This window comes from Haliaeetus leucocephalus, unplaced genomic scaffold (genome assembly GCF_000737465.1).
Source record: "Haliaeetus leucocephalus isolate CR32 unplaced genomic scaffold, Haliaeetus_leucocephalus-4.0 Scaffold193, whole genome shotgun sequence".
Classification (NCBI taxonomy): Eukaryota; Metazoa; Chordata; class Aves; order Accipitriformes; family Accipitridae; genus Haliaeetus; species Haliaeetus leucocephalus.
In genome coordinates this window covers 645,476-659,079 of record NW_010972629.1, presented here as the reverse complement: position 1 = coordinate 659,079, position 13,604 = coordinate 645,476, and the positions used below count along the sequence as shown (strand labels likewise).

At 38.2% G+C, this 13,604-nt stretch overlaps 1 protein-coding gene across 3 annotated transcripts in view; it reads left to right on the top strand.

Annotated features, from left to right (window-relative positions):
• The window catches only part of ANP32E (acidic (leucine-rich) nuclear phosphoprotein 32 family, member E), a 12,889-nt gene extending 386 nt beyond the window's left edge, over nucleotides 1-12,503 (top strand). The window contains exons 2-7 of one of the 3 annotated variants that reach the window (XM_010565556.1): nucleotides 1,066-1,215; nucleotides 1,835-1,957; nucleotides 3,442-3,607; nucleotides 5,198-5,352; nucleotides 7,465-7,519; nucleotides 9,668-12,503. In XM_010565556.1, the coding sequence (XP_010563858.1) occupies nucleotides 1,066-1,215; nucleotides 1,835-1,957; nucleotides 3,442-3,607; nucleotides 5,198-5,352; nucleotides 7,465-7,519; nucleotides 9,668-9,735 (717 nt within the window). In that variant the 3' untranslated portion in view covers nucleotides 9,736-12,503. Of the gene's footprint in view, nucleotides 1-1,065; nucleotides 1,216-1,834; nucleotides 1,958-3,441; nucleotides 3,608-5,194; nucleotides 5,353-7,464; nucleotides 7,520-9,667 lie in introns of all 3 variants that reach the window. The other 2 variants (XM_010565555.1, XM_010565554.1) reach the window with 2 other exon arrangements.
• Nucleotides 12,504-13,604: the final 1,101 nt, after the last annotated feature.

Genomic DNA, 13,604 nt, shown 5'->3' with positions numbered 1-13,604 from the left:
CCGCTGCCCCACGCATGGCTCCGGCAGATGATTTTGCAAAGCAGCGCCCGATGCCTCTGGCTCGCCCCAGGAGTAAAGTCCAGATACGTTGATATCGCCGCCAAGCCGACCCGACTCACGGCACATTTGGGGGGAAAAAAAAAAGTGCCTAAAACTGTTGATTTAACCAAACTACTCGTCTTTCAAGAAGTTTTTATCAGTGGCAGGTACCTGGAAAGGCCTCCATGCGCTTTTAGCATGTGTCTTTCTTGGGGAAAGCTGTGAAGGGTCCCCCCTTCTCCCCTGACAGTTTTCTTTAAAACTTTGTGCTTGTTTGGGGTAATGTTTTTTTGATAGAAAAAATAAAACAATAGTGAGACTTTACTTGAAGCTGGCAAAGTGTGCCACTTGGAGGTTTCTGCAGCAGGCTTAAAATGTTGTTATTTAAGAGTGTACAGGGGAAAGGAAGAGTCACCTTGTTAATGTCCTTTCTAATGAGTGGTATGTTCCAGTGTAGATAAAATAATTTAAAATTAATTGGCTGCTCCTTGTTACCGCTTCTCAAAGTACGCGACCTGTATTGATTATTTAGTTGTTCTAGTGGCTTTGGCATGAGGAAATTATTTAATTGGGTTTAATTAACCTGCAGGAGTTGCTGCTAAAATAATCTGGAGCCAGAAGGTTTAGGGTTCAGAAAGAAATTGAATGGTTTTATAGCTTTGAATATGCACAATTAAACTATTAGACTTTAGAAAAAAGTTAGCAGTTCACTTGTATACAAGGGCAGCTTATACCCCTGGCTGCGGTGGCACTATCGGAAGCTATGAAAGTGTCTTATCAATAAAGTTTGGGGTTAGATGGCAGTTTTTGCAGAATATGAAGCATTCTCAGAGCAACAGAAACAGTTGCATGCTCTGTTTTTTTGAAAAATAGGCGGGTGTCAGTGATTTCAGACCACAAGTCTACTCTAAATTTAAACCAAACACTAAACCAACAGCCTCCCAAGTTGTGGTTTAGATGAAGCGTGTGATTTTTTTTTTTTTGATGCTCATTAAACTGACGAGTGACTTGCTGTCCTATTTGAAGGTGACGGAGTTGGTGCTCGATAACTGCCGATCCAGCAACGGTGAAATTGAAGGGCTGAATGATTCATTTAAAGAACTTGAGTTTCTTAGCATGGCCAATGTAGAGCTGACATCGCTGGCCAAACTTCCCACATTGAGTAAGCTCCGAAAGGTATGTATTTCTTGCCTGCTGGTGCTTTGAGAAGCAAAAGTCATGGGTGACAACCTGTGGTTGTGCCTTCCAGTGCTTGTGGTTGAACTTGCGTGGCGCTGACAGTGCTTTATGAGATGGCAGGCCTGCAAAACGATGCCATGTCCAATGTGCGTTGAAGATCTGAAATTGTTTTAGGTATCTCCAGTTAATTATGGCCAAATTGGGCTTGGTTACTGACTCGTAGGACGGTAAATGCTTGTCCGTTAGCATTGTGAAGGTTGGCCTTGTCTTTCTGAGCGCTGATGGTTGAGACGAGGCCACTGGATTGCCCAGCTAGTGAAGGACCATTGCATGTTGCTGGCAGAATAAAGACTTGCCGTGAATTCCAGCATCACATATTCTGTGAACTTAGAATTTATGTGTCCGCACCCATGAGATTTTAAGGAATGCTTTATGATTCTCAAAGTAAACTTAAAGGAACTTTCTGACAGCCAAAGCTTGTTGACTTGTGCAGCTCTTCAAAAGGGTTCAGCTTTGCGATTATTAAGTTGAAGTGAGAACGACTGAAAATGATGCAGTCTGAATCTAATGGTAAGAAGCCAACTGTTTAATTACTTCATTTTTTTCTGTGTAATAGTTGGAGTTAAGTGACAACATCATTTCAGGAGGCCTGGAGGTCCTTGCAGAAAGATGTCCGAATCTCACATATCTAAATCTAAGTGGCAACAAAATCAAAGATCTTGGCACTGTGGAAGCTCTTGTAAGTATGAAGTGAGAGGGGCTAATAGAAAATTTAAATCTAATAAATACTATTTTTTATCAAGAATAAATTAATTCTTTTTGCAATGGAATGGTACACACACAGCTATAAGGCCTGTGTGTGAGCAGTTTTTTCAAGCACAGTATAAAAATGGCAAATGGGGGGTTTAAACGAGTACAATGTAAGAAATCAGCAAGTACAAAGATACAGCGTGATATGTTCTAGCTGTTTATGTTTCTTTTCAGCTGAAAGGCATGTGAAATGAAATTTATTTTCTTACTTGTCATGTGTTCTCTGTGTATTTTTTTTCTTGCCAGCTCAGGTGAAATGGATACTGTGGTGTTTTAGGTTTGTCAGTCTTCCAGTTGGTTCTGACTTGATTAACTCAATCTCATGGTTATTAGAGATAGTACTTGTAAATGTACAGCTGTAAAATTCCTTCTGTGTTAGTAATGGGATGTACTGAATAAGAGATTTTTGAGCTTCTGTTTTGTCTTTGAGAGAAAAGTAGCCAAGTTACGTCTTGCTAATCCTCTTGTATTCGTTTGTTGAGGTATAGTTTGTCTAATAAGCAACTGCCTTAAGCTTTCATTAAACTGTGAAGTGATTAGGATGTGTGTATGAGATGGTCAGTTAGGAGCAAACCTGGAAAGCACCAGTAGTAGGGCCTTTAAATGTAGGAGGGGGCTGCCAGTGCCTGTCACTGCCTGATCTGTTCATCTGTTTTTCTAGCCAGCTGTTTCTTTTTGAGGACTTTGATATAGACTGCATATTTTTAAAACTGCTCATAAAGATTCTTCATCTACTTTAATGGCACTTTAACCCAGCAGTTAGCAGGCCAAGTAAAGCAGTTACAGTGCTTTATAGGAGAGCACTATAGAGCACTTTTATTTAGATCTTAGATGCTTGCCAAACCATGCAGGTGGCTTGTCCTGCATGTGTGTAAAGTCCGAAAGGTGAGAAAAATCGCCATCGGTTGTCTAGTCCCTATTGTTCAGAAGGCAAATTCTGTAGTGTAGTTATAAATCCTACCAAGTGCCTCTTGCTTGCTCCTCACAAGATGCCTGTAATTAAATTAGTCAAACTATTTACTGAAAGGCTGCTGGAGTTGTTAAGTTTTTGCTCATGATTGCCTGAACAAAAATAGGCTATGCAAACAAAAAACAAACCCAAATATGTGTTATGCAGTCTGTGCCTAGTGGTCTAGTGCTTCAGGGATGTGTTGGGCGTGCTGCAAACATGCTGTGGAGTTGATCTGCAAAAGCACTTTCATAAGGCGTTCTAACTACTGCAAACAACTTTTTGAACTGAAGTGTGTATTTAACGGGGAGCAAAATATTGAATAGAAAAGAAGGGATGGGGACAAAATAAATTCTGTAGCTGGCTATATGGTTAACTGTATTTGGGCTATGACTGCACTGTAACTTGAAGTACCATGTCAAGAAATAAGGGGGGGAAAAAAAACCCTTTTCGTTTATTTTCAGCAAAATCTCAAAAACTTGAAGAGCCTTGACCTGTTCAACTGTGAGATTACAAACCTTGAGGATTACAGAGACAGCATTTTTGAGCTGCTTCAGCAAATCACATACCTAGATGGGTTTGATCAAGAAGATAATGAGGCACCAGACTCGGAAGATGATGATGATGAGGGTAACTTCCTGAAATAAACCGTGGATGGAAATACTGTGCTGTAATAAAGATGTCAATGTAGCATGGGGTATAGTGGCTTCCTGAATGCGCTAGTGCGATTCTGTGCTCTTATTTATGAAGCAGACTTCTAGAACTCGTTTGATATTAACACGCTGTGACACAGAAGGAAAACTCTTGTCAAAAGTTTTGAGTGTTCTTGCAGAAACCTTCTGAGTTTAAGGAAATTTGACTAAAGATACTGCTACAAAGATAGAAATATTCTCAAAATAAGTTGTTGCCAGTAGTAAAGCACTTTGGCACTACTGAGTGATACAAAGCGAGGGGACAAACATTATTTTGTGTGAAAAATTGTAATTTTACTGGGTTTTGTAATGGCTTCATGTCCCATGCTCAAGTATAATACAATTTTTGTTCAAAAAAATGTACGTAGTTCCTTTTCATCTGACCTCAGCTGTAGTCATTAATGAGGCTATTCCTACATCTGTTTCCTTCGTTGTTACCTGATTGCAAATGAAACCTGTAGGTATAGGTCTGTCAGTGTGTGGCTACAAATTGTGTTGATGGGATTGCAGGAGTAGGGGGATGAGTGCTCTTTAAATGTACTTGGCTTAACAGGTGACTGACACAGTCAAAGCTGTTAAGATGAAAACCATCCAAATTGTGTTTTGAGTGCTGTTAGCAAATATGATGGGCTGTTGTGATGCAGCGTCTTACGCATGTCTGCATTCTCAGTATCTGCACAGATAACTAGTGAGCTTCGGGCTGTGTCTGTTTGATAGTGGTTTCTCAGGGTTTTCTTTGTGCCTTAAATCATGAGCTGGGAGCTGCCACTGCTCTGTGCTTGGTCATGGCTGTCAAGGGACTGCTGAGGAGTACTCAGACACATCAAAGTTGGGAAGCCTGTGTTTAAAAGAACAAATAGTTGATACTTGGAATGTGAAAACAAACCCAATATTTGAAAGTAGATTAATAGGTTATTGACTTGAAAATAAATTTTAAGTGTTAAATCACCTTGTCATTTCTTGTAATTTGCTTAACTGAAACTGTGAAAGTGATTATATGCTCCAGACATAGAAATGAAATGAGAGATCATCTGTTTGGAACTGTAGGTGTTTCAGTTACTGAAGTGATTCTTAAGTGATTCTTCAGTGATTAAATAACAGATACGTGTAATATGTTAAGGTGGTTTTGCCTTTAAATATTTCAGGGGTTGGATTCTATAGAGAAGCCTCTGTTCCCCTTCCACTGACTAAATTTTCAGCTCTCTTGCAGGAGTTTGCATATGTAGCTGCTTCACGCGTCAAGAATTTTGCCTGAAGCTTGTGATGTAAAAATGTTGGTAGCCTTTCTTCAGGGAAAAAAATTATAAAGATTAACTTCCTTAAAATAGTGCTTGTTTCCCACATGTTGCCTGCAGTTAAATTAAAAAAAAAAAACAAACCAAAAAAACCCAAAACAAAACCAAAACCAAACCCTTCTGGAGAAAAAATGTTACAACTAGCTTGACCTGGTGTATACAAACTTGCATAAAGAGTTAAATGAAACTTAACTTTTAGTGCATATGTGTAAGTGTATCCTTCATTGCAGAAGGAGATGAAGATGATGATGATGAAGATGAGGATGAAGCTGGTCCTCCAGGAGAATATGAAGAGGAAGATGATGAAGATGATGGAGGTTCAGATTTGGGGGAAGGTGAAGAGGAGGAAGAAGTTGGTCTTTCATACCTGATGAAAGAAGAGATTCAGGTAAAGTTTGTAAATCCTACCAAATCCAAGAAATGAAGAAAAAACTGTCTACAGACTTCTGTGTTAATTTAAACATATAGACCCAGAGTATATAAATGCAAGGTAGATGCAGTGAGATGTTTTGCCGAGAGCGCTGCTGTCACTGGAATATGAAGTGTTGACTTGAACATGAGTGGTGGCTGTTGGCTATGAGATGGTCCTGGCTGACTTCCAAGACTTGGTTCACTCTTATCCCACCCCTTAATGTTGCGGGATGGAAGACCCTCTTTATTCTCTGTAAGCTAAAGAAGCCGTTCTCCCCAACGTTTTGAAACTACGTGCTACTACCAATTAAATTGTCAGAATAGAAATACATATTATGTAGAATAATTTCTTTTGGAAAGCCGAAGGAAATACCCTGGTCTTGTGAAAGAAGAGAATGAAGTAGCAACAAGTTACCAGTACTTCACGTAAAATGAAACAAAGGAAAGGTCTATGTTTTTGCTGCAATAAATGCTGGTTTCTTTACCATGCGCTCACTTGAAAATGTTCTTAGTGGTGGTGTGAAGAGCTGCGGAAAACAGCCCACAGGCTCTTTTGAGTAGTACTGTGCTAAAAAGCAAATGCAGCAGTATTAAGAAGCTAGGGTAAGAAAATATACACGTTTTACAAGTTTATGAACAGATTCTTGTAGATATAAACTGGCCATGCCTAAGTGATTATTGGATAGAAGTAAAACCTAGGAGTCCTGCTTTAGTACTCTCCTTTGACAGCTACAGGGGTTTCAGAGGGAGAATGTGTCTGGCATGGATTTTTGTGTGCAAGTCTGTGCAAGCAGCTCATGCGTTTCAGATCAAAAAAACCCAAAACTGTGGATGTCGCTTGCATTACTGTTACTTTTGATAAGAGTTTACATGTTATCAGCTGCATTTCATGTGGATGTGCAGAAAATCTTGCACTAAACTCTTTGGTGTTCTTCATTTTGTTCTCGTAACTAGCGCTCCTACGATTTGCTTATGAACATACTCCAAAGAGGTAATGGCTGTAACACAATTTGTGAAGCTAAAAGTAAATAACTAAATCTGTTTTGAAGCCAAGACCTTAGAGGTAGTTCTTCGGAAAATGAACAATATGTGACTAGGAAGAATATCAGGAATTAACCATGTGTGATCGTTAGTATATGCATATGCTCTGCACGTTAGGTGACTAGGAATTATCACACACAGCCATGAAAATGTTAGGGGAGTTCAGAATCGTGGCCCTTCTGGTGATGGTGCAACAAAACCAGCTACTGAGTTTGTGTTTTGCATTTATTTAGGTAAGGAGGAGGTTGTAGTCAGGGTGAATTCATTATGTAAAGTATTGAAAGAATTCTAGTCTGGTAGCTTTTCCCTGCAATTTCAAAAAGGAAGTTGTGTACCATTCCAGTTGCAATGAATTAATCCAGAGTTTTTTAATTCCCATGTTCTAAGGGCAGATGTCAGATGGACACTCTAATGTTTTCACATTTTTACTTGTTAAATTACCCTGTGTATAAAATCTGATAGAGCAGATGGATATAAAAATAAGACTTCGGCTTGTCTTCAAGGCTTGACATGGTGCCAGTAGGGCAGAGATATTGCACCATTGTTTTAATTTTCTGGGGCTGCTGATTGTTAATTGGTTTACATTTTTCAGCTATCAGCTTGAAAAAAAAACCCAGCAACTTAGTTCGTTTGACATAGAAACAATAATTTTGTAAAGATATTCACTGTTCTGCTTTCTCCTCTTCCTTGTCTTTTAATAACAGTGAGTTAAAAGGAAAGCTAAAGCTGTTTGCCATCTCTGTTTGTTGTCGTGGCCTCTTAGTTAATTTTGCAATAACTTACTCTTGAGCTGGTGTAAGGTGGTGATAAGTGGGAAAAACAAAGAAGCAAGAATACCGGGCCAGATAATACACTGGCTTGGGTGATTAAATGTACTGCAGTCAGTTTGGCTGCCTGTCCTTGTACAGATGTCCAGTAACAAAAAGTAAATGTGGAATGTGACCTCTGAACAGACTAAGTGGGATTTTCTGAATTTCTGCTCAGGATCAGCATGGAAGCAAAACTTAAATAAACAGCAATTGTAAAAATATTTCAAATTTTTGTAAAGGATGAAGATGATGATGATGACTATGTTGAAGAAGGAGGCGATGAGGAGGAGGAAGGTAAGTTACCAAGTTAGTAAAGTTGTGACTAAAACAATTGATTCTTCATAATTCTCTAACTTGGCCACTTTAATGGCATAAATCACTGTTTGCCTGGTCTGTTTCTGAAAGTATGTGAAGTATTTTAGGATCAGTTTAAGCAAGAGCTCAAGCAGGTAGTAAAGTAGCTGTGCAGCATTTGATATTTTTTGTCTGCTTACTTGTAAAGTGAAAATAATGAAGAAATGACAGTTTCCAAAGTCTCGTCGAAGCAGTTTCCTAAAATGAAAGATACTGCATCTCCTACGCAGTTAGAAATTTTAATTTTCCGAGATGGAGAGGAGGGGGACTCTAGTGTATACCTTACAAATGTTATTTACATACATTTAAAATACCTTGTTTAATGCACCAGAGGCTCCACAGGCAAAGCCCTAGAAGCAGCAGTAGCAGCTGTATCTTTTCCCTTTATCAAGCTGAAAGCAGCTTCTCCAGTAAACCTTTCTACTTCAGAGGCAACTCCTAGGAGGCAAACTCAACCCAGTAGCCTGTCTAATGGCTTAGCTAGTGAGCCTAATCATATTTTTTCTATCTAGTCTTTTTATCAGTGGTTGTAACTTCTTAATTTCATAAATTACTGTTTTGATGTCAGACACATGCGTAATAGTCAAAAGCTTGCAAAAAAACCCAAACCAAAACACGCCAGTGTGTGTGGTTCATCCTGCTTTAAGAAGGTACAGTGTATCAAGAGTGTATAACTGATGTGGAAAAAGTGGCATTCTTGCGGGCTGATGCAAGAGGTTCCTCTGGCATTTTGCAGAACATAAAAGTTCTTTTTGCAAGAAGTGGGTTACTTGAGTGTTTTTTCATAAAATAACTTTTTATGTTATCTTTTGATATTTTAAAAAGGACCTACAAGAAGTTAAAGAGGACAAGCGTAGCACTCATTCTTTTTTGCCCCTTGTTTGAGGTTTCCAAGCCTGGAGGGTAGGGACCAGCCTTAGGTTTGATGCTCCTACTCTGTCCTGGACCACTGGAACAGAAGTTGCTCTATAGGCAGAAGGCTTCTTCTTGATTCTTGTGCAGATACTGGCATACTCTGATTTCTGTGTTGATGGATGGATGATTTAGTTGTATGCATCTCTGTGTTCCAAGTGGTAAAATAGAAGTCCCTTGTTACTACCAGTCAATGGCTGCTAAAGTCCCTTTAAAAAAATTACCAAGCTTCATCTTAAAATTAGCTGCCTTTCCCTCTGTACTCTTCTTGCTATGAGGCTCTCCCAGAACTTTACTTTTCTAACGGTGAGGAACTCTTGTCCTAATCTTTAAACTATCCCTAGCAGCAAAGTTTTGTTAATTAGCCCTGAAGCCCGGTTCTATGTCTGTGTAAACTATAGACAAATTCTAGAACTTCTCACCAGACTAGTCCCCATCTCATCTGTACGCTTGGCTAAATGGAGCAGGTTTTGGAGATGTATCTTGCACTTGAAAAAAACAAAATTCTGAAGTAGTAATGCTAATTCTTCACTCTTTACAAATGCAGCCTTTGAATCTATTAAGACAACAAAGCAGGTGGTCAGTATGGCTAATTAGCCAGGAAATGACTGCTGGAAAATAAATCTATTAGATTTGACAAAATTGCATTTCATGATTTCACCACAAGAGCGCATAGTCCACTGACTGAATTAAGCATATTTCTAAGAATAAGCTCAAAGATGTTTATGCAAGATGCTTATATCAGTTTGTCACTGGAGAGAGAACAGCGCATGTTTCACTTGGTATCTGCAGAAACTGCTGGGTTTTGGGCGGGGTGTATGCAAGTTCTAAAAACTAAAGTTAGAGAGATATAAAAATGTCACTTCCATTTTAGTTCTCAAATAATATGTTAACAAAACCACTTTTTTATAAATCTACTTCATATCAATAATTCCTGTATGGAATATCACATGCTTAGCTTGAACTTGGTTTAATATGGCCTGCATGAATTATTCAGAGTAATGTAAACCGATCTTTTTTTGTGAGCCATAAGCAACACAGAGATGTTACAGTAGTGAATGCATTAACTACAAACAAACAGTAATCTATTTCAATTACCTTTTCTGAAAGTATAATGTTACATTTATGATGTCTGAGCAGAACTTAATGAGATGTATGCATACCTCTTTTCCTTAGCAGAGGGCATTCGAGGGGAGAAGAGGAAACGAGACCCTGAAGATGAAGGCGAGGAAGAGGATGATTAATTTGTTATAGACACAAGTAGGACCAGACTCTTAAGTTACAGAATACGCAATAGTGATTATGCAGATCTGTATGTCTCCATGTACCATAGATGTCCCTACAGAAGATATGTTAACTTTTTATAGGAGAAGTGTGGTTTTACTATTCTTGCCCTTTTTATCATTCCAAATAAGATATAATAGCCTGTTAGTGAACCTATATGTAGAAACCAATTTTCAGCCCTATAATCACTGAAGCCATTGTCAAGTTTTTTCCCCTAGACTTTTATTTGGAGCTCTTTAATTTTATACAAGCTTGCTGTGTTGGTCATCATTAGCCCAGAGTTAAAACACCCATTTCCCATGGGTTTAATAGTGTGAATTTCCATCAAGATTTTAAAGTTTTTATACTTAAAAAGCTGAACTCAAAAATGCTATATGGCAAATTCCAGTCGCTTTTAAATGAGAAGTTGACTATAGTCTGAGTTTACCAGGGATTCTATTTGAAATCAACAACTAGATTATACCTTTATTTCAGCTTTTTAAAAGGTGACTCCTGTAATGCTTTTTTTTTTTTCAAGTCTTCTATCCATTTTGTGTGTTACATTGTAAAGCCTCAGTGGGTTTCAGAAGATCTTTTTTTTCCTGCTCCTTCAGATGTTCAGTGTTTGGTTGAGTATTCACTAGATACTTTCAAGAAAATATCTTGGCAAACTGAAAGGGTTGTAATCTTAAATTTTCTCCAAAATACACAGTCATTGCAGGTATTAATAAAAGCAAATAATCTGTAGTTTGAAACCATTTAGCTAGAAGTCTTTGTTAAACTTTCACTCACTTAGCTCTTGCATTGTCATTTTGGGAATTCTGCAACAGTCATGGTGTTTGGCTATAAAATATATGCATTTCTAATGCAGAAGTTAACGGGTAACTCCTTCAAGCATGTTTTTTTGGTTTTTTTTTCAAACAACCCCCACGACTTTTATAGAATCATTGGAGGGGCAAGATGAACATAAGTTAGTCTTTCTTCGCAGGTCACCTTTTAAACTTTTTAAATCTGGTTGTAGGCAAAACATTAAAGTTCATGTATAATACTAGTTAATAGTTTAGTGTTTTTTATATCAAATGGCTGCAGAAACATTGCATACAGTTGGTGGCAAGTACAGGAGACATGCAGACAAACTTTTTTCTAGCAGCCTGATTGTGACCAACAGGTCTTAATAATTTTGCCCCAATGGATTCATGTTTTCTATTTGAGCCACTGCAAAAGAAGTTCAGACATACAGCATTCCTCTTTCAGTCCTGATTTGGATTTAAAACAGTAGTCTTGATATAAAACTAATTTGCATTGTTTCACATAGGTACTGAACCAAATATCACACACAGCTTTATTCAAGAGACTTATTTTTATATCTGTCTTGGCTGACAATAGCTGCCATTAACCTGGGGGAGACACCAAGGGTGGGGAAGAGGGAGATTTCCTGGACCTAAGTAAGAGTCAGTCACCCATAGATTGGTTACCTGTGAATATTTAATAAGTATTTCACACACTAGCAGACTTTAAATGTGACTTCCAACTCTTAAATCAAGTTTAGATACTGCAGGGTTGAAGTTCTGCAAAGCCCAGTTTCTTGTGTGTGTGTTTTTTTTCCCCCGAATAGAGCCTTAAATCATAGTTTCTCATGTAGCTGTAAAGCATAGCCAGCCATTAAAGGCATCTGAATGAAATGAGTCAGGCAGATGGCAATATACTTGGAAATGAACTGACTAAATGGGTTTTGCATTTTTTAATGAATATCTGTAAAGACACTAGAAAAGTAGTGGTAAAACTACATTTGCAACCACAATCTAAGTTCCTGTGTTTATGTATGAATACTGAATGAATAGAAACTTTAGGTAAGTGCACATCCTATCTTGTCATGGAGGCTCTGTGTTCAAGGCAGTTGCTTTGTGCTCAGCTTTAAGATAGAAAAGTGTGTTTTCCCATCTTTTTGCTTATTGTTTTTTTTTAGCCTCGGTGAATGATTGAAACCTGTTATTTATAAATGTGTACTTTAAAGTACCTCATTGTCAGGGTTTTCCTTACCTGTCTTTTACTGATGCATATAAAATTAGTTTTAAACGGAAAAAAATTTTCTATTTTGATGGATTAAAATTATTTGAGTACTGGTCTTGTTTCAGTAAGTGAGTCCAATTTTGACATTGGATGAGCTAATTGGACAAAACAGAATAAACTCGGAAGGGGTTGGCAGACCTTCCCTAAGACAGGCAGACTTGACATTTCCTAAAAACATCTTGCAGGGTCATGCATCAGCCACTACATCTAAAAATCTGAGCCTCACACAAAACTTAACTTCCTAAGTAACTTTGTCTTTTCCTCAGTGTTACCATCTAAGTATAGTTTCATATTTGTCAGCTTGGCATGCAATTAAATGGCATAGGATTTTTTAAAATAAGTAATACAGAGCCTCCAGATAACTTTTGAAACTTTTTTGCTTGGTGGGTGGTCTTTTCATGCAAATATGTAAGGGTGGGTTTTATATTTTGTAGAGGTTTTGTCCTATTTTAATGCTCTTTGTATGGCAGTATGTATATAGTGTGTTTCGGTTCCTTATCAAACTCTTTCCTTAAACTTTGGAGTAACTGATTTTGTGCAACTGTGTTTTGAATAAAGCCATGACAGTGTTAAATTAAAGAAAACAACCCTGCAGCACTCTTCTGATAATTTTTAGTTGTAACAAAACATGTTTCCTCCCCATGTGTGCTGTAAATTTTAAATTAAAAAGTTTTCAGACCGAATTATTTCAAATAAATTGAGACTATTGTATTGGATTACTTCTTTTAGTATGTACAGCTGTGCAGAATGCGGTGTTTCTTAAGGAATGGAGTAAGAGGTAATTGTTCTTCCTCGTTATCTTTTCATTATTGGGAAACCTGCAGAATTGTGCATCTTTCTGGGACTAGAACTTGGACTTTATGATACTTTAGTTCTTGGGAATATCGTCATAGTTGAGGAAGGATGCTATGGAAAACCTAAAGTGATGTCCGCTTAGTTCCCTTAGAGTGTTTCCAGATGAGTTTAATGTAGAAATGAGTGTTGGAGCTGACAGGGCTTTTGCATACTGTATAAATCAATACCATTTGAGCATAGCTGAGCTATGCAAGTCTGGCTGAGTGTCAAGAAACAAAAAAAAATCAAGAGCCTGGTTACATTTTGCTTTTCATAAATGCTGACTTGGTTTGCCTGACAGCCGAGCTGCAAGTCTAATGCTGTCCTTTCAAAGTAGCTGCCTTGGTCTGTGTGAATTACTTCTCATTCAAGAACAATGTTTAAAAAAAGCTGCTTCTCCTATACAGTTAGACATAGCATTGTTTTTATTTTGGGATTAGTCCAGCATTCTTGGCAAAAATCCCCTGGATGCACTTGAGAAAGCTAGTAAGAAGAAAAACAGGCTTTTCTTCTTCTAGATGAGTGATTAGCCAAGAAATGGGTGGTGGTTTTCTGGGATTTTTTTTTTTTTTTTAAAGTGCAGGGATGGAATTGGCTTTCCCTCTAAAGCCCCACATTGGCCACTCAATCCCTATGCACCTATTTGCCTACTGGACTGAGACTAAATGGGGAACCTGAGCTTGAGGATTGTTTCTAACAGAAATTTAGTCTACCTTTTGGGGGTACTGGTGGGTTTGTTAAGTAAAACCAGGCTGTTCCATGCTGGTATGTGCATGGCAAAGGAGACAAGAGAAAATTCAGTGCTGTGTAGGCATGTCTTCAAAATCAGGAAAAACTTGAGGTGTGGGCTGATGGGTGCCTGAGCTCATTCTGTTGGAAGCGAGCAGCTTGTTGTGACCTGTCATAAACCACCTTTCTCCCTGCCACAGCCTGGCAGTCTTTCTCT